The 19025-nt window shown below is 36.5% G+C and overlaps 1 protein-coding gene across 1 annotated transcript in view; it reads left to right on the top strand.

Moving 5' to 3' along the window:
• The window catches only part of frmd5b (FERM domain containing 5b), a 98821-nt gene that overhangs the window by 71816 nt on the left and 7980 nt on the right, over nt 1-19025 (top strand). Inside the window, exons 2-6 of the mRNA XM_030129641.1 lie at nt 4657-4761; nt 7653-7695; nt 7789-7867; nt 12002-12099; nt 16749-16872. Of these exons, the coding sequence (XP_029985501.1) occupies nt 4657-4761; nt 7653-7695; nt 7789-7867; nt 12002-12099; nt 16749-16872 (449 nt within the window). The remainder of the gene's footprint in view (nt 1-4656; nt 4762-7652; nt 7696-7788; nt 7868-12001; nt 12100-16748; nt 16873-19025) is intronic.

Raw genomic sequence — 19025 nt, 5'->3', positions numbered from 1 at the left:
ACCAAAGATCTGTTTGGAATTGTCTGAACAAGGTCAGAAATGTCACAGTTTAGTCTCAACCATGGATCAAGAAATGGCAAACTTAGCAAGCAAAGTAACATAACCCCTAGTAACTTATATCTTCATAAGTCTCATAAACACTCATGGAGAAGAAACACTGCAATTTCAGTATCAAACTCCATTGTTCTCCATTCTTATCCCATCTCATCACTTTTCTGACACTTTAGTCAAAGTCCCAGTGGTGTTAGTTTTCCTCTCCATGGAAGATCAGCAGAGTGACTCTCTACTCCCTCTAGTGGTCTCATAAATCCCCTGGTCCATTGTTATTAATGTATTTAGTTCATATTTCTACAACCCAATACATTGCCATTTTTGGCATAAACTTAGAGCTCTTTATTCAAAACACTCTAATGATACTTGTAGGCCTTTTTTTAATAGGCCTATGACAATACAACATATAGCCCCTTGAAACAACAGCTATTATGATAATCATTTTCAGTTTTGATCATTTATTTCATGGATTAAAAAAAACCCTCAAAATACTGTAGCTCCACCTGATTAAATGCAAAGATTTTCTCTATGCTTGAATATTACTGAGGTTTCAGACCAAACAAGCCATTTAGGAAGGCATCATGGGTTTTGGGATATCCCAGAGACACAGCAATGCATTTTTGTCTTCTGTAGTGGACAAGAGTTTCACAGCTTTACCAAAAAAACAGAAAAAAGTCCACTGAAAAGGACATTATATTAAAAAAAAATTCAAATTAAAAATGTATCGGAAAAACTGTTGCATCATGCTGTTTCCGGTTAAGACGATGATTTAATGTAAAATGTGGAAAGTGATTTTTCCACAGTTTTCTGGCATTTTATGGACCAAACTATTAGCTGATAAACTGAGAAAGTAATTGACAGATTCAGCGACAATGAAAATAATCATTAGCTGCAGCCTCGCAAACAGTCAACATTCTCCCAAGAGCTGGTCTGTGCTCATGATAAAGAAAACTAATTGTGGATAAAGTACTAGAAAAATTGACCTGATAATGAGAGTAGATGAAAAGGGAAAAAAAGGATATGCTGGTAGCACAAAACCACCAGGGAATCACTAAAGGCTCTTGGATCATTCTGTTCTCACAATGAATGTCTGTACAACTTCAACTGACAGCACAGGGCCAATTTGCAAATGAGAATTAGTCAGAAACCTCTGTTTATTTTTGATTTCCAAGGGGACTTATCGATACCTACGCACTTAGAGTAATGTCTCTGGGTGTGATTCGATGGACCTACACACAACTAGCGCAAATACACAATAGGCGTTGACCGAGCTGGTAAATTAAATTTACCTAATCCTGTCACAAGCAAAGCAAATACATCTTTCCTATTTTCCACAGCCAACATTTGCTGTCAGATCCCCAGGCTTTACTTTCAAACCAATCCATCCTTGATTTGTTGAGATATTGCATCAAATTGGACTAAATACACATGGACAGGTTTTTATTGAGAGATTCATCTTCAGCAATTACCCCAACTGACTTTGCCACCACAAACAGCTCATACAACGGCTGATCTTTCAGTGCAGGTATTGCCCTCCTCTCTTTTTAATGCTCTGCTGTGGCATTCAGCATCAGAACAGATGAATCAGTGTCAGCTGGCCTTGCTTGTTCTCTCTCTCCCCTTCATCTGTTTTCTCTCTCACTTTATTTGGTTTTGTCTTTCTCTTCTCTTTTCCCCCTTCCGTTCTCATATATCTGTATCTGACTTTCTCTGACTGTGCAGTTCTGCTGTATGTCAATGCAGAGTCTTTCTAAAGGGCACCGTAGGATATTTATAGTGTCCTTTGCCACAGAGGGAGGAAAAGCTATATCATGTACATCTGGTGATGACACCTGTAAACGTGCACTGAATGTACAGACACTCATTATTCATTCTTCTTAGAAAAATACTCCAATGCAAAATACAGCTCCAGCTATTTTAATTATTCGTATTTATGCAGCTAGTAACTTCAGTTCCTTAAAAGAGAGTTCTTCATCTTATGCCTCTGAACACCAATGGTGCTCAGACATGTTGATATTTACATCTGATCTGCAGTGTATTATTTATCCAGTACATTCAGATTCTCCAGTTGTCAACACTTAGCTAATGATCTTTAAATGATTGGTAGTATTTACTAACTTCACTGCTTCTTTAATGGTTGTCTTCTTCTTAAAGAAATCCTCCTAGGAGTTATCTGAACCATGCTCATGAACCTGCTTTTCAGCAGTTTCAGCTTAGATGACTGAGACTATTTTAGAATGTGTAATGCTTCAGATTTAAAATTTTCCTGTGCAGTGTTAACGAAAGCTCCAATTACAGGGTCATATTTTGTTCATTCAGTGTCAGTTCTGTTGCAGCTTTGTCCTTAAAGGGGTTATATGAAGGATTGGTATTCCTCTCTAAACAGTATGGGGAAGTCTCACCAGAACACACTTATAACTACAAAAAAAAAAAAAAAAAATCAATGCTCTATCCACATATTGCGTCACTCACTGAATGAAGTATAAAGGTCATTCTTTACACACATCTATATTATGGTGTCATAGTTTGCTTTCTTTTTCAAACAAAAACTCATAGTCAGTTATTTTCAGAACAACACTGCATCTTATCACTAGTTGGTTTTCCATTGGACATCTGTGCAAAACTTTACCAATATATATATATATATATATATATATATTTTTTTTTTTTTTTTTTTTTTTTTTTTTTTCCTTTTGTTCTTTCTTTTTTTTATGGGCTCAGCTGGCTGACAGGCAGCTGTCTGTATCGATAAGGCAGCAGCCGACACCAACTGTACTTCCAGTCATCATTGCCCATTTTTCTGACACCTTTGCTTGTGTATCCTCTTTTATTTGGACATTTTACCAGGGAGTATCTCACACAACTTTTTTTTTTTTCCTACTAGTCTTGTCCAGCATCCTAACAGCAGAATGGTAGTCTGGTTCCTTTTGGTGCTGAACAAATTTGCTTTGCCAAAGGTAACTTCATAAAGTATATGAAGCGCTCTTTGATATTCTACTGTGTTTATTATGAGTTTTGTTGAACCACATTTGAACCACACATGCCGGACCTGACATAGGGGGTGGGGGTGGGGGGGGTAGAAGAAGGGGAGAGAACAAGAGAGAAGAAGGTGGCGAAGACCCTCACGAGAAAGTATCAACAATACAAACAGTAATAACCATGGAGACAATTATAATGATAACAATAACTACAACCAGATCTGAGTAAACTGGGCAGAAAACTTTCTAATATTAACTAAATGTCAAAAAAACCCACAAGTGTGTGTCGGTTTTTCCATTAAATCACAAATGCAATGATTTGTTTATTTATTATCACGAGATGACACAAGACGTCATTCCATAAACATGGTGATAAATATAGATATCACGCTGATTTACAGATATATTCATTATTGTTATATATTACCCCTCTAACCCGTACTAAATTCAAAAATGATTTGGTTTCCTGGTGTGTCCACACATGCCGTGCCATGTTTCTTTTAAAACTCTTTGCTTGTTGTAACATCCATCAACATCCGTTTTTTTTTTTGTTCACATGACTCTAGTTGCAGAAAAAGGTCTTTCCATTGCAGTTTTGTGCAATATACCAATTTTGCTACGCCCAAAAAACCACCTCTTGCCAGCGCAAAAACTTTTCACTGAAAAACAAGTTTGGGTGAAATTGTTGTTTTTCCATTAGGCAAATTTTTATGCGCAAGTTATATTTGCACAATTTGAGTGTCAATGGAAAAGCGACTATTATCAGCTGATAGTTTACATTATAAGTCTGTTAGCTTATCTCTGTTTTTAGACAAATAACAACCACAGTAAAACCTCAAGTCACCAGTAGCTGCACTAAAGAACTATCATGGAGTACTCTAAACCATGAATCAACAAACAGTGAGTATAAAAGCAGAATACTATGTGAAGCCCCTTTAATAAAGACTACAAAAATAGTCTTGTAGTAGTCTCTGCAACTTGGGTTCAACTGTGATGGCCACAATATTAGGCCTCCTGCTCATTGTCATCCCTAATCTACAGACTACGGTGCAAGTCAACTTTCTTAACGATATTGTCATTACTTTTTCCACCAAACTTTTACAAGGCTGTTAGAAATAAAATTGTTCAAATATTTGGGATGTGTCTGATTTCTGTTATTTATTTTTTTTAACTTTATTTTACTGCACTGCATTGCATGAGGCAATCTTCTCCTTTTTTAGCCTGCCTCTTCCTTTGCCTACACCTTGTTTCACTGCTTTTTCCAGGTCTTTTTCTGCTGCAGAAATTTCTTAGAGCTTTCACAGATGGCTGCTGCCTCAATATGAATATTTGATAGCCCTCATATATCTCCCTTGAGGGTATTGAAATATTAAAACACTTTCTGGCGGCCGTTTCGACTGCTCGCAGGCTCCAAAAATGGACGTCATAATGAAAAGTCATTATTTTGATGTGACTTTATCCATGTGTTGTCATGTATGCTGGCTGTTCCATATTGTGAAAATGCTATTAATGACAGCTGTTTTGCTATAATGACTTTTCTATGAAGTAGAAAAGCCATTGTATGTGTATGTGGATCATTTTATAGCTAGTGCATTATAAATAAAATCCCATATTATCTCTTTTTCAGCGGGATGCCAAGGGGCAGTACTTGTTTGACCTCATCTGCCATCATCTCAACTTGCTGGAGAAGGACTACTTTGGCATTAGATATGTTGACCCAGACAAGCAGAGGGTATGTATACATTTTTAATAACATCTAACTGAATTTCAGTTTAATTTAATTCAGTTGAAACCAGTAATGTTACTGCACCACACTATGAATCATGCGTTTAGTCACTTCTTTTAGCTCTGACGTCTCTTTACTTCTAAGTAGTTGTGTGCTACAGCCATGACTTATCTTTGTTATATTGAAACTGAGCTGATTCCTTCTGTGTTTCACTGTTGCTTATCTTCTTTGATGGTGATGTACCTTAAAAACCTCATTTGCAGGTAACCAGGTGTCTGTATTGTGCAGAAGTGATAGTAACACTAGATACTGCATTATTGCAAATATCTATTATATGTTATTGTTTTTTATTTAATACTATGCACAAACTACACAGTTCCTTGTCTTGAACTGACAGTATTTTGTACACAAACATAACAGAAGCAGCCTGACCCTTTAAAATACATTCAAGGACATCAAAGATAATAGAGACTAGAGTTGTGTTCAAAAGGATAGACTGATAACAAGCTTCAAAAGAAAATCTTAAAGGAACAAGAAAACTACATGAAGCTGATGCAAGGAGCAGAAACCAGCTGTGGCCACTTTCTGTGTTTATATTACCTTTAAAGTCTATAGATAAAGAAGCAGATTGAAATATCCTCCTCAGAAGCACAGGGGGAGACTTTACTTAAAGGTTGTTTGACATAAATGCCAGGTCTCTGCAGTCTAATGAGTCTTTGTTCCTTCATAATGCTCAGAAATAGTCAGGACAGGTCGGTAATGCAGGCCTAGGGTGCAACAATTCAAGCTGACAAGAGTCAATTGCCTATAAATATGAATCAGAAACGAACACAGCATCTGTGAATTTGCACAGCTCCAATGGAGTATTGTTCAAGCACTCTCTAATTCAAGTGGGAATGAGTCTGAATGTGTCTAAGACTGAAAAATGTTGCCTACTTCACAAATACTCATAGTTAACAAATCATCAAGAATGTCCTTTGTCTTTAGCAGAAAGGAGAGAGGATATGTGACAGCTCTGTGTGAGGGCTGGTATTTCCATTTCACCTTGTAGCACAAAATGTTTTTTGCTTTTTTCATTGAGGAACATATTCATCTAAAATGTTCCTGCAGTGTTTTTAATATTATTGGAAAATCGGTTAACCCTTTCATGCATAATGGTCACTACAGTGGACAGCTATTCTACAGCTGTTCTCTTGTATATTCATGGGTTTGGTTATTTTAGTTCCATATCAGCCAACACAGTGGACGCTTATGCATCATCCCATACACTGTAATTCATACCATTACTGTAACTTTGCAGTTCTTGATAAACCTGATCTGCAGTAACATGTTTCAGTGTATATCAACTGTTATTTGTTAAGGAAAAAAAGGTTGTATTTTTTTTTTGTTTTTTTGCATATTATCTCCATGAAAAGAGTAATAATTAGTATTAGAATATGTTAAAATGTGAGATTAAAATGTGAAATGTCAGATTTTATTTCATTGTTTTAATATCAATTTCTGATATTGGGTTTGAAACACGTTTCTTTCTTCAAAAATTAAATGCATGGACATTTTTGTAACTCCATGAAAAAAAAACAACAACTTGATCACAGTTTTTTTTTCATGCCTATGGAGAAATAAAAACACTCAAGAGAAAAATTAACTAAGGTTCTCATGGTTAGTGCATGAAAGGGTTAAACTATAAATAACTGTTTTGGGCCTGAACAGACTCGTTTGGGAACATATCTGTGTTCCCGGTACCTATGTTCCCCAGTGTTTATGTAGGGTCAGGGTTAACCCTAACCCTGACCCTTGGTGAAACTAGTGAAACACCACTGCCTGCAGTTATGGTTTGTAGACCTCTATCCCTACATATGGAACTACAGTCCTATCATGTATGTTGGACTGGGGAACTTATGGTGCGTTCCAAAGTGCTGGGAGATGGGAAGTTTCCAACATCCAATTAGGTAAAATGCATTGGAACGCCCTTCAAAGCCGGAGTTGTGAAGTGGGGCCTGACCTCACTACGAACTACAACATGTCAGCACAACAATGGTGGCACACGCTGGGCAAGTTCACAATGAAAAAACTTCACAATGTATAATTAGCTCATCTGTCGTTTCGCCTCTTCCATCTCATTTGCACAAATGAGAACACTGCTGTTGACAATCAAAATGCCTTTTCAGTAAGAAAGCAAATAGGAGCTTAGATCTGTGGTCCTCAATATTTGTTGTTTATGTTCAACATGGATCATCTGGAATGTTTTGAGGTGGGATGTAGTTAACTCCAGGTGGGATATATTCTACCTCCCAGCTCTTTGGAAAGTACCAATAAATGCACCAATAGCGGCTCGTTGTAGTTTACGGTGAGGTCAGAGTAATTTGATGTGGCCCCACTTTGCAAGTAGGACCTCCGGCTTTAATGGGTGTTCCAATCCATTTTACCCAGTTGGATGTCGGAAACTTTCCACCTCCCAGCACTTTGGAACACACCAATAAATACTGGGGAACATAGGTACTGAGGAACATAGGGCTGACTCCAACTCATTCATCATGAGTCATGATTGCATTTCACGCAACCTTACAGCGAGGATCGTTCACCCTTATTCCCATCTTGTCATCAACTCACTGATTAGAACCAGTTTACACTCACAATGTGTAGCAGTCTGACAGAAAACAGCACTCTTCTGATTATCTTCCAAACAGCTTTCCTTCATCTCTCACTGCATGGTGACTGCATTAGAGGGAGCCTAATAAACAGATGAGATGAGAGTAATTGTAGTGTTCCTTCCAGCTATAGATTGGATGTCTTGATGTGCAGCTGCTGAGCAATCAGAGCCCAGACTGACAGGTGAGCAGCTGAAGACCCAGTTTCCAAAGTGCAGGTCTTCACTTCTCTTTCTCTCTCCTTTTCAGCATTGGTTGGAGTTTACTAAGTCAATTGCCAAACAGATGAAATGTAAGTATACTGACATGCTTGAGTATTAACCTTCTCAACGATCCAAACTTACACAGTGACACAAACTCTATAATGTTTATCCTCTTTCACCAGCCCAGCCTCCATTCACCATGTGTCTGCGTGTCAAGTTTTACCCACCTGACCCTGCTGCGCTGAGAGAAGAAATCACCAGGTATGAGTTAATAACCCTCCAGAGTCTGAACTTACACTAAAAATATTGTTGAAATTATATTGAACTATATATATCTTTATTTGATTTAAGTTGTTGACTTCACACAGTGCAGATGTTGATACAATGACAATACTACATATATATATATATATATATGTGTGTAAAGACTAAATTCATTAATGTATAACTATAATGCAACTTAAACATGATGGTGCGGTGATGCTGTACACCAGGAAATATTCTCTATCCATCTATCCAGACCCACTTAAATCATAACTGGCTACCCCTGGACTAAAGGAATATGAATAATCTTTGACAAATGTCTTAACTTTATGATAAATTGCTCTTTAGAGCTCATGATTTCCATAAAAATCTGCAGAATCTAAGGCCTCTAATGATACGTAGCCTGCCTATATTAGCACAAGCAATATGTTAATGGCTTAATGAACATTGTAGGGGGTCTACGATCATGCTTAGGGGGGTTGCCAATGATCCGGTAGACATCCAGGGGTTAAATGAACTTGTAGTTTGGAGGAGTTGCGGGTGGAGAGTAGAGCAAATGTGAATATAATTATTTACATCATTGATTAAGCCTTAATGAAGGTAGTGACGCTGTTATGCCTCTCAGTTTGTTTTGCATATCCAGTCGAAGTTAACCAATCATTAACTATAAGCAGACCGTACAAATGGCAGTAAGGCTGAGCAACTTTGTAATGAAATCATTGATTTACTGTGTTGTTGATCTGCAATATGTCATCATGACTGCAGTTATGTAATTCATCCCACTAAGTAAACTGAGCTGAAACATATAGGCTGCAACAGTGCTGGGACAGTCTCATGATGCCACTGTAACTGAAAAATGAACAGAAAAACACTAGTTAGAGGATGTTTTCAATATCCTATTGTCGACCTAACTTTGCATATTTGTAAATATTTGTGTAAGTACATTGGAGCATATGCGATTCTTAGTACTTTTCTGTTACAACATTTTGTGTATTAGTTTCTTAACCATTTTACAGTTTTTGTTTCACATTAAAATTGGCTAAGTTATGATTTTACATTTCTTTTTCGTAAAGTTCCATTGATACAATTGTATTAGATTAACCCTTTCATGCATGAATTATGAGGACCTTAATCAAGATTTTTTTCCTGAGTGTTTTTATTCCTCTTTAGGCATGAAAAAAAACAAAAAAAACAATGTGATTGAATTTTTTTTTTAAATCAACCTGTTTTTCATGGAGTTACAAAAATGTCCACTCAGCTACACCATGAATTTTATTCTTGAAGCAAAGAAACATGTGTTTAAAACCCAATATCATAAAGTGATATAAAAACAGTGAAATGAAACTATGTTTAATGCAGCTAATCTGTTGTTTTCTCACATTTTAACATATTCTAATACTAGTTATTACTCACTTCATGGAGATAATATGCAAAAAATAAATATTAACAATTGATTTCCGCTCAAGAACCAATCAAGAACAGCAAAGTTACAATAATGGTATGAATTGCAGTTTATGAGATGATGTATAAGTGTCCACTGTGTTGGTTGATATGGAACTAAAACAACAAATCCCATGAATATACAAGAGTAAAGCTGCAGAGTAACTGTCCACTGTAGTGACCACTATGCATGAAAGGGTTAAAATGACTCACAAAGTGCTTCAAGAGAAAAGAAGTGTTAACCGTAGTGAAAATGTCATCTTCTCACGTAGTCTAAGGGACAACATTTTAAATCTCAACCAGCCTTAGGTGTTGAAAATATATGTTGCACCAGGAGGACAAAAAGTCCTCAAGTTTAATTTCATAACAGTGTCAAGAGCTGAGCAGTGAGTCGGTGTGCAGGGGGATTTGACTATTCCCTTTTTTATTAGCTGCGGTGTCATGAAGCTTCCCACCGCTACTGTACTGCGTGTGGCATCCTTGACAGCTGAACAAACTGCTGTGAGGAACGAGTCGGAAAGCCACCGAGTGCACAGATCCCTGTAAATCACATCCCTCGACTGCTGCGCGGTGAAATCTCTTATTCACAATCCAGCTCTTCTTGACAGGGCACAGAGCCTGCGAAGGAGAGCTCCTCCATCCTCCACCATCTGTTGTGACTGGAGGGTTTCACATGCACACAAATTCACGCCACATACTGTAATCAAAATAATGAAAGGTATCGACATTCCATGAAGAGATATATATGATTTGGGACATTATTTACTGTGGTTGTTTTAGAAAATGTTTGACACGGGCATTATTTACAAATGTGAACATACACAGTTAGTGGCTGGAGAAATGTGACCTACTGGCCTGAGGGATCCAGATTATATAGATGTCCCAACTGAGGGTTTCTGAGCTGTTACCAATGCAGGCTGCAACTGTTCTGTTGACTCGTAAGTGCACCATAGGGAATGAATGACACATAACAATGAACACAATTCCTAACACACAAAAATAACACACACACACACACATTACAATCGCTTTCACACATCCAATAGTGCATTCTCTAATGTACATAGACTCAATAATTACTGTTTGCACTGATGCTTAGTTCTGCTGTATTGTTTTTTCCTCTTCTATTGGAGAGAAGCCAGTCAGAGTCAAAGGCATGTGAAGTGAAAAATAGAAAATGTGAGATGTGAGTAATCTCTGAATGGACACGAACAACAGATTGCATTGGTAGATCTCAAACCGAATCAGCAATCCCGTTCTAAATCGTTGTCTGTTCTCGGAATGATTATTCAGCTACACTTCTGCCTTAAGGGACTCTGGATGTCCCCGTGTCTAATGCCTCACAAGATAATTGCCAATTTCCGATCTCTACATCCTAATCAGAGTTTCATTCATTTTTTTCTACACTGTAATTATAAATTAATAAGGGTGTGAAAGGGCACTGGAGTAATGAAATCGTTGCTAGGTACATTTATTTTAACTATAAGCCACCCAGATATTGTTACTTATCTAAAAGGACCAGAAAACCAGATTCTCATGAGCGACCATTTTATTCTATGATTTTCAGGTCTGCAAAAAACATGTCCATTGCATTTATCACTATGAATTTACTTTTTAGGATGTCATCATTATTTTTAACTTGGATTCACTCCATACCCATCATGAGAAACACAAACTTAAAAATCACTGGGGACACATTAACAAGTACAAATACTTAATTGCTGCACTTTTTCAGACACTTAAATGCTTGTGTATTTAATTTCTAACAACTTTTTACTTTAACTCCCTATGCTTTAATGCAAGTATTTTCTATTCCTTAAATGCCTTGGCGTTTGCATGCATCATAACACATATTCTTGCCATTAAAGTGATTTCGGCCTATGTGGATGGGACAATAAGACACTGAAAAGATGACTTCTCTGTTTATAGACTAGAGTACATCATATACAACAGATATGGCAACATAAAAGGTGTAATGAGACAAAATAGGCAAAAGAGGGAGACTTAACTACTGTGGAAAGCTGTATATTTAATGAAATGTCTGAGACCAGGACAACTAATACTGACAAGGATGATGGGAGGTAAAGAAGTTGAATAAATGCATCTACTTTTATTAGACTATGCTTTTAAGAATATACTGTATATACTTTTGTCACCTCTCGTTGCCTTCGAGTTCCTAGTTTCAGGGTTTCTCATAATAAACTTAGCCATGGCACAGAATACACATAACTTTTAATAGTGATAAACGTGTTCACTATATATATAAAAAATAATTAGACCATCAAAAGTCATCGAAAACAACGGTTATGCAATCAAGTACTAACTCCTGTGTGTATCATGTGACTAAAACAGACAGAAAAGAAAACATGGAATGCCTAAAAGCACTGTTTTTGGCAGTACAATGCCATAGCTATTGATGTAAGAACTGAAGTGATTTTGGTTATTATCAAGAAAACATAGAAAATGGCTAGATATCACCTCTGACATTAAACTCTTATGTGCTGTTTTTGTTGTTATCATTATATTTGTCCAAACAAATGTACCTTTAGTTGTGCCAGGCATTAAAATGAACAAGAAATTGAAGAAAACAAAGGTGGTCTAATAATTTTTTTCCGTGACTGTATGTCTGTTGGAAGCAAACGGTGTTGATCTTAATGACCCACATCAGTGTCTGTGTGTTCCACTCCACAGATATCTTGTCTTCCTGCAGGTTAAGAGGGATCTTTACCACGGTCGCCTCCTCTGTAAGACATCAGATGCTGCTCTGTTGGCTGCTTACATCTTGCAAGGTATGACAAAATAAGTCATCATCATTTAAGTATAAATACAATGCAGCTAACCACACCACCATACATTAATATTATATGAGAACGAAAACTAAAACTAAATATTAAAATATGTAATATATAGGAGATACTGCAGCCATGAAACCCAGTCAGTGTTCCATTTTAGCCATTTTAATTATTTTAATCACTTGAATTCATCTTTAAAGTTGGTCTGAAAATTGGTGGGGTTACTCTATTATTTAACTCTATAAGACCTAGAACTGTTTTTTGGCAACTTCCAAGTTATTTTTACCTTTCCTAAGTGATTTTTCCCCATTTATCACTTTGCCCCTGGAGAGGAAGCAAGGGGTATTGTTTTTGGTTCTGTTTGTTTGTTTGTTTGTCAACACTCTAGCAGCTAAACTATCAGTTGAATTCATACCAAATTGGGTTTATAGATTGCCAGTGACCCAGAATAAATGTGGTTACATTTTGGGAAAAGTAGCTCAAAGTTAACATTTTTTGTGAATTTTTTAAATCTTTTTTTTCCTCCCATTTACTTATAATTGCCGAAAAATCGAATGATCAAATGTCTATAAAAACATCAATTTTGTTTCAATTTACATCAAACTGGGCACATATATAGAGGCAATTGATATACTGACATCAGCACACACATAGACATGATGACATCAGCTGGATCGATGCCAAAATAAGCTACAATACATGTGAGGGGCGGGGTTTGTTGTGCCTAGCACCAATAGTTATAACATTATCCTGTATATTTCGCATTATTCAGTGAAAATCAAGTATTTTTCTACATTTCATTTATTGATTACACTGGTCAACAGCAAATTTATTGTTTAAGTTTTTTGAGCTGATTTAGGATAATTTTGGTGTGCTGAATCCAAAAATCACATTAATTTTGCTCAATCAGGTCAACTTTCTGAACTATGCTACATATTGGCTTTTTAACATCTTTGCTTACTTTTATGGGCATTTTCACATCATATGATACAAAATTCTTTCATATTTCTTGCAATAAACGAGTTCTGAAGATTTTACTTTTGCCAATTTATGATTAATGGTTTTTTAAATATTACAGGTGAATGAAATGGCTTCGACTAGAAGATCTTGCAAAAATAAGCCTGACATATTCTGCTACATCTGCGGTGAATACACCATTGTACCTAACAGGAATCCTGTTAGAAAATGATTTTTTTTCTCTTAAAACCTATTTTGGGTGAGAACTATATAAAAAATTAACTGATAAAGTCACAAAAATGTAATCAATTTTGTGAGAAGATCAAATTTTTCAAAATCAAATTAGCAAAAAAACCTGACCTGATTGAGAAAAACAGATGTCATTTTTGGATTTAGCGCTGCAAAATGATCCTAATTCAGTTGAAAAAACCTAGACAACTTGCAAAAAACATTTTTTTGTAACCCAGTGTTATGTAGATGTTCCTAAAATCTCAGAGTAAATTCAAAAGTTATCAGAAGAAAACTGAAGAAAAATTGACTTCTTCAGCAAAATGCATCATTAACTGAATATAAATACAATTGTGTCCAACCACTGTCATTTGTCAAACTCCATGGATTTTAATAGTGAATCAGTGTTGCAGAAGATGAGTGTTTCTCCATTCACTACAGAGTCTCTGAACATCCAAATGGGTCATATCTGATGACCATGAAAAGTTGAGAAACTGCATTTTACTAGAATTATTTACATGTGTTAATAGGATTAGTGGTTCAACAGATATTAAACATTTTAGATCAGTAGATGCTTTTGATGACCAGCAGCTGTTTAGGTCTTTAGGGTTAGGAAATGTTTATGTATAACTATGTGTTTGAAAAAATCACACACAGTGGACCAACATTTTCATATTGCTCTCTGTGGCCACATAAATAATCTGAATGCTGGTCAATACAGCTGAACATGTGTCAACCACAGGGTCAGAAAATTATGAGGCGGCAACAGAGACATGGTTTCATTCAACAGGTCTGGACTGTTTATAAATATATTGCACCTGAAATGAAGAATTGGCAACTGGCAAGCTGTCTTAAATCCCTTGTAGGATTTAAAAAGATTTTTCTTTTTTGTGCAAGTGGTTGTTTCTTGAAGCCCTTTGTATAAAACCAAAAACAGATGTGTAAACCCAGCACTGTTAAGTCCTTACCCAGAGTCCTGTACTCTCAGAACTCCATATGTTAACCTGAGATTCAAAGATGTGAAACTGGAATTGAACTGGAGAGGAATAGATCAGTATAAACTCTGATATTGTCCTGATTTATTGACTGACTCATAACAGTTTTAAATCCTGCCTTGATATTTATTTTTGCTCAGTTATTTTCTGAAAATCTTGGCTCTGCTGCATGTGTTAAGTTTTTCTAGAGTTGTTGCTGGCCTGTGTACAGTGCAACAGGTTAGAACAGAACAGAACGGGAATAGTTTGGCTGGTGTTTCTGCTTAGCATCCAAGAAAAGGTTATTACAGATAATTTTCTTATCACAGAGTTAATGTGAATTTTATCTGTCGGTAAAATAGCAGTAGATAAGGTAGAAAGTTAATCAGTTTGGCTCATTAATCAGTGCTGATACAGCATTTTACTAACTATCAATAAAGGCAGAACTTGGCTGTGGATGTTATCAGTGGTTAATATCATGCTCCTAAATCAAAATGATAGTTAATGAATACAAATAATTTCCACCTTGATTTTTCACATTTAGCATTTGCTACTTAATGTCAGTTCCAGATTTACTGATTCATTTATGTTTCCACTACTAGATGTTATCCAGTTCTGAATAAAGTTTATTTCTGTGTTGACTTTTTGCTGGTGATAGCTGATGATGCTGCTGTAAACTTCAACACATCCACTATAGTTTGACCTCTACCACAGACATCTCCAACACTTGAAATTGATTTGGATTCATTAAGGACATTCAATTTTGATTTGAAATCAATAAAAAACATCTTCAAACATTTCCACACCAGGCAGCTTATGTAATGACCTTTTGACTTTGGCATGTAAAGCTGTGTGGTTTGTTTGAAGGGGACAGGGAGGTTTTTATTTGTCAGAATGTACCTGATGATGCAGAAAAGTCTCCACGTGAGTCATTAGTGGCTTTTCCATTGGATATCTGAGCAAAACTTTACAGATATTTATTACATGTCAAAAATTAGAAGTGCGTAATATCGGTTTTTCCATTAAATCACAAATATGATGATTTGTTTATTTATTAATGCAAGATGACACGAGAAGTCATTCCATAAACATGGCGACAAACATAACTAGAAGCACTCGGAGAGCGCAGACCTCCGCCAAGGCTGATCAGTGGCCCCCCCCCGTGGGCCCCCCCACCCCCGATCACTACCAAAATTTAATCATTTCTTCCTTATCCCATTTCCAACAAACCCTGAAAATTTCATCCAAATCTGTCCATAAATTTTTGAGTTATGTTGCACACTAACGGACAGACAAACAAACAAACAAACAAACAAACAGACAAACAAACAAAAAAACCCTGGCAAAAACATAACCTCCTTGGCGGAGGTAAATATCATGTTGATTTACAGATATATTCATTATTATATATTACCCCTCTATCCCACACTAAATTAAAAAAATGATTTGGCTTCCTGGTGTGTCCACACATACCACACCATGTTTCTTTTAAAACTGTTCTTCTTCGCTTATTGTAACATCCGTCAACGTCTGCTTGTGTTTTTTCATTCAGTCTTTTCATTGCAGTTTTGTGTGATATAACAATTTCATTAATCCCGAAAAACCACCTCTTGCCAGCACAAAAACTTTTAATCGTAAAATGAGTTTGCTGAAATTGTCGTTGTTTCCCATTAGGCAAATTTTTATGTGCAAGTTATATTCATGCAATTTGAGAATCAATGGAAAAGCAACTGTTAAAGCTGCAACAACTTGTTACAGTGTTGCACGTGTGTCATCTGTCCATTAACAGTATACACACAACACGCTGTTGTGTTCTTAAGCATTAAGATAAAACCTTTCATTCTTTTAATAAATATTAAGGAGAGGTAGGTTATACAGACTTTCCTGTGAGCAGTAAATCTGACATGAATCCATTGTACTTTGTCTTCATTTTGGTCGTTGTCTATAAAAAGTGAAAGACAAACATTCACCCAGTGAAAATGCAGGACTGCTGCACTGCTCCACGTCTATGCAGTAAAACCACAGTTGGCACAGATTTTCCATTTATCCTCGTGACACAAAGACTGAGCAGTAAATTGAGTCACAGGATTCTAGTAGTTCTCTGTTTGCTGTGATTCAAGCTTTTTGTTAATGTTTCTGTCAGATTGAGATTTGTTCCTTGACATCCTCCTTATTAGCCTTGACTTAACACGTCATATCAGATTTATTCATGTAGGGATTTTTATGCATTAGAAACTTCTTTACCTTGAGTTTGCTGCAAGTGGTTTGACCCTGAGCATTTCACTTGTTTCTTTTCCTTTAGATATATAATCATTAAAATGCACTGTGTTATCAGTATATACAGTGTAAGATATGTAGTGTATATCTAATCTTAACTGATGCTTTCTGTGTTTTCAGTACTGGATCAAAGTGTGTTTGAATCCTAAAAAAGTCATCCAGAAATACAGAAGTTAACCTGTCATATGTCATTTCTTCTCTACTTTTTAGCGGAGATTGGAGACTACGATCCTGGGAAACACCCAGAGGGCTACAGCTCCAAGTTCCAGTTCTTTCCTAAGCACTCAGAGAAGCTGGAGCGTCGCATTGCTGAGATCCACAAGACTGAGCTGATGTAAGGTGACACTTGTCCGGCTCTCCGTGTACTTCTTTGCTTTCACAGAAGCCACAGTGCAGGCATCACAGACACACATTGATCCTACACATCACAAGTATTTCTGTCGCTTATCACGTGATTTACAACGTGGCCGGACAGCATGCAGGAAGTGTTTTTTTCCTAGTTTCGGTGGCGGTTTGTTTTACACCACTGTCTTTTATAAGAGAACCACCGGCTGTTTTAAGAGCTCGGGGTGTTCTTTAGTTCTGTGGGATGTGGTAGAACCTCCAGGAGTTTAATGTGCCTTCAATGTCTATGTGTAGGATCATTTTAAGGAAGTTGAAGAGCAAAAAATATCCACTTTGCTTTCCCCTGATGATAAGAAGATTCAAACCCCCACCCCCCATATATCACACCATGTACATGTTCAGTCATGATTATGTAAATATGTCAAAATATTTAATTTGATTTTTAATTCTAATTCTATGTTCTCCCCATGTCTGTGTGGGTTCACTCTGGGTGCTCCAGCTTTCTCCCACCATCCAAAGACATGCGCTGATAGGTTAATGGGTTAATCTAAATTGCCCATAGATGTGAATGTGAGAGTGATCGTCTCTATATGTTCAGCCCTGTGATGAACTAGTGACATGTCCAGGGTGTACCCCGCATTCACCCATAAGGAGCTGGGATAGGCTCCAGTGACCCTAGTGAGGATAAAGCGGGTTCAGATAATGAATGAATAAATTCTAATTCTTTATTTGTATAAATATCTATATAAATACAACTTTTTAAAAATTTTCTCTTTATATTTTCATCTTTCACTCATTTGTTTTTTTTTTTTCTACTTGTCCTTTTTCTCTGCACTCACTTGTTGTATTTTTGCTGCTGCTAACTGTAAAATTTCTCCATGGTGGGATAAATAAAGTCTTATCTTATCTCATCTCATCTCATCTCATCTTAAACCTAAGTGATACCTATATCTAACAGGGTCTTTTGTTGAAGAGTGGGGGCACAGCTGGGAATTTGATTCTAGATAGATAGATAGATAGATAGATGTACTTTATTCATCCCAAACTTGGAAATTACAGTGTAGCAGTAGCATGACACATTTAATAACAATATAAACCACAGCAAAGATGAGTAAAGAGAAATATAATGTAAGAGCAAACACTGTACACTATAATTTAGAAGTATAAAAAGAACTGGGTAGAATCTGGATAATAACTGTAATGTGCTGGAAAATAACTGTAATGTGCTGAAATAGAGCTGTAAGGTGCAAAACAAGTTGAAATATTCCAACTGGGAATGTGCAAAATGACATTTAAGTGCAAATGGGTTTATTATCAGACACCTCAGACAGAGGTGAGTTTATTGTTTAGTGTTATAGAATGTTATGGAATACACCAATATACACTCAAATACAACTCAGATCTCATTATGAATTGGTATCACACTGCCCTCTATTGTTCATTTTCACCTTCTTGCCTCAGTATAATTGCATTCCTGTCGTACCTGACAGAACTGTTGGGAATAATATGAGGAACCCTACTCTGACGGAATTCAGAATTGTGAGTAGTGTGTTGAATACTGTGTTCTTGCATACATTTGTGGCTACATTGGACAGGGATAATAACCTACCAGCAAACAAGAATAGCAGCCTCTCTTACAAACTACAGTGGAGGTGACAAGCTGCAATCTGTGCAAGAACCAGACTGTCTGATGAAACCAAATTTGATCCAGGAGCTCAGTAAGGATTAGTAACAGAGGCAAATATAGATATGGGACCACTTTTTTATCCTGTATTTCCTCTGGTCAGTGCCAAAGCTGTACATTAGTCACTGCTGTATGCATATTAAGCAACCTAATACTGCATCTTTTTGTGCATCATCTTATTTTTATTTAGCATACAAACATGAATTTAAAGTAACTGAACACTCTTTATATTCTATAGAACAGTCAAGTGTCCAGGGTTTACTCATAAGTCTGTTTTTTCTCCCACTTGAACCTAAATCATCTCTTGTGGGTAACCGTACATCTTCTTGAGTAATGAGTTACATTTGCAAACAAACTACTTCCTGGGGCATTTTATGATCAACTTACTTTATGCAAATGATGCCTCAGACTCAGGTCCAAAGTGTTGACATACTGTAAATATGATTAATAAAAACCCA

Source organism: Sphaeramia orbicularis, chromosome 3 (genome assembly GCF_902148855.1).
Source record: "Sphaeramia orbicularis chromosome 3, fSphaOr1.1, whole genome shotgun sequence".
NCBI lineage: Eukaryota > Metazoa > Chordata > Actinopteri > Kurtiformes > Apogonidae > Sphaeramia > Sphaeramia orbicularis.
Note: the sequence above shows the minus strand (reverse complement) of the source record. Positions and strands in the feature narration are given on the sequence as shown.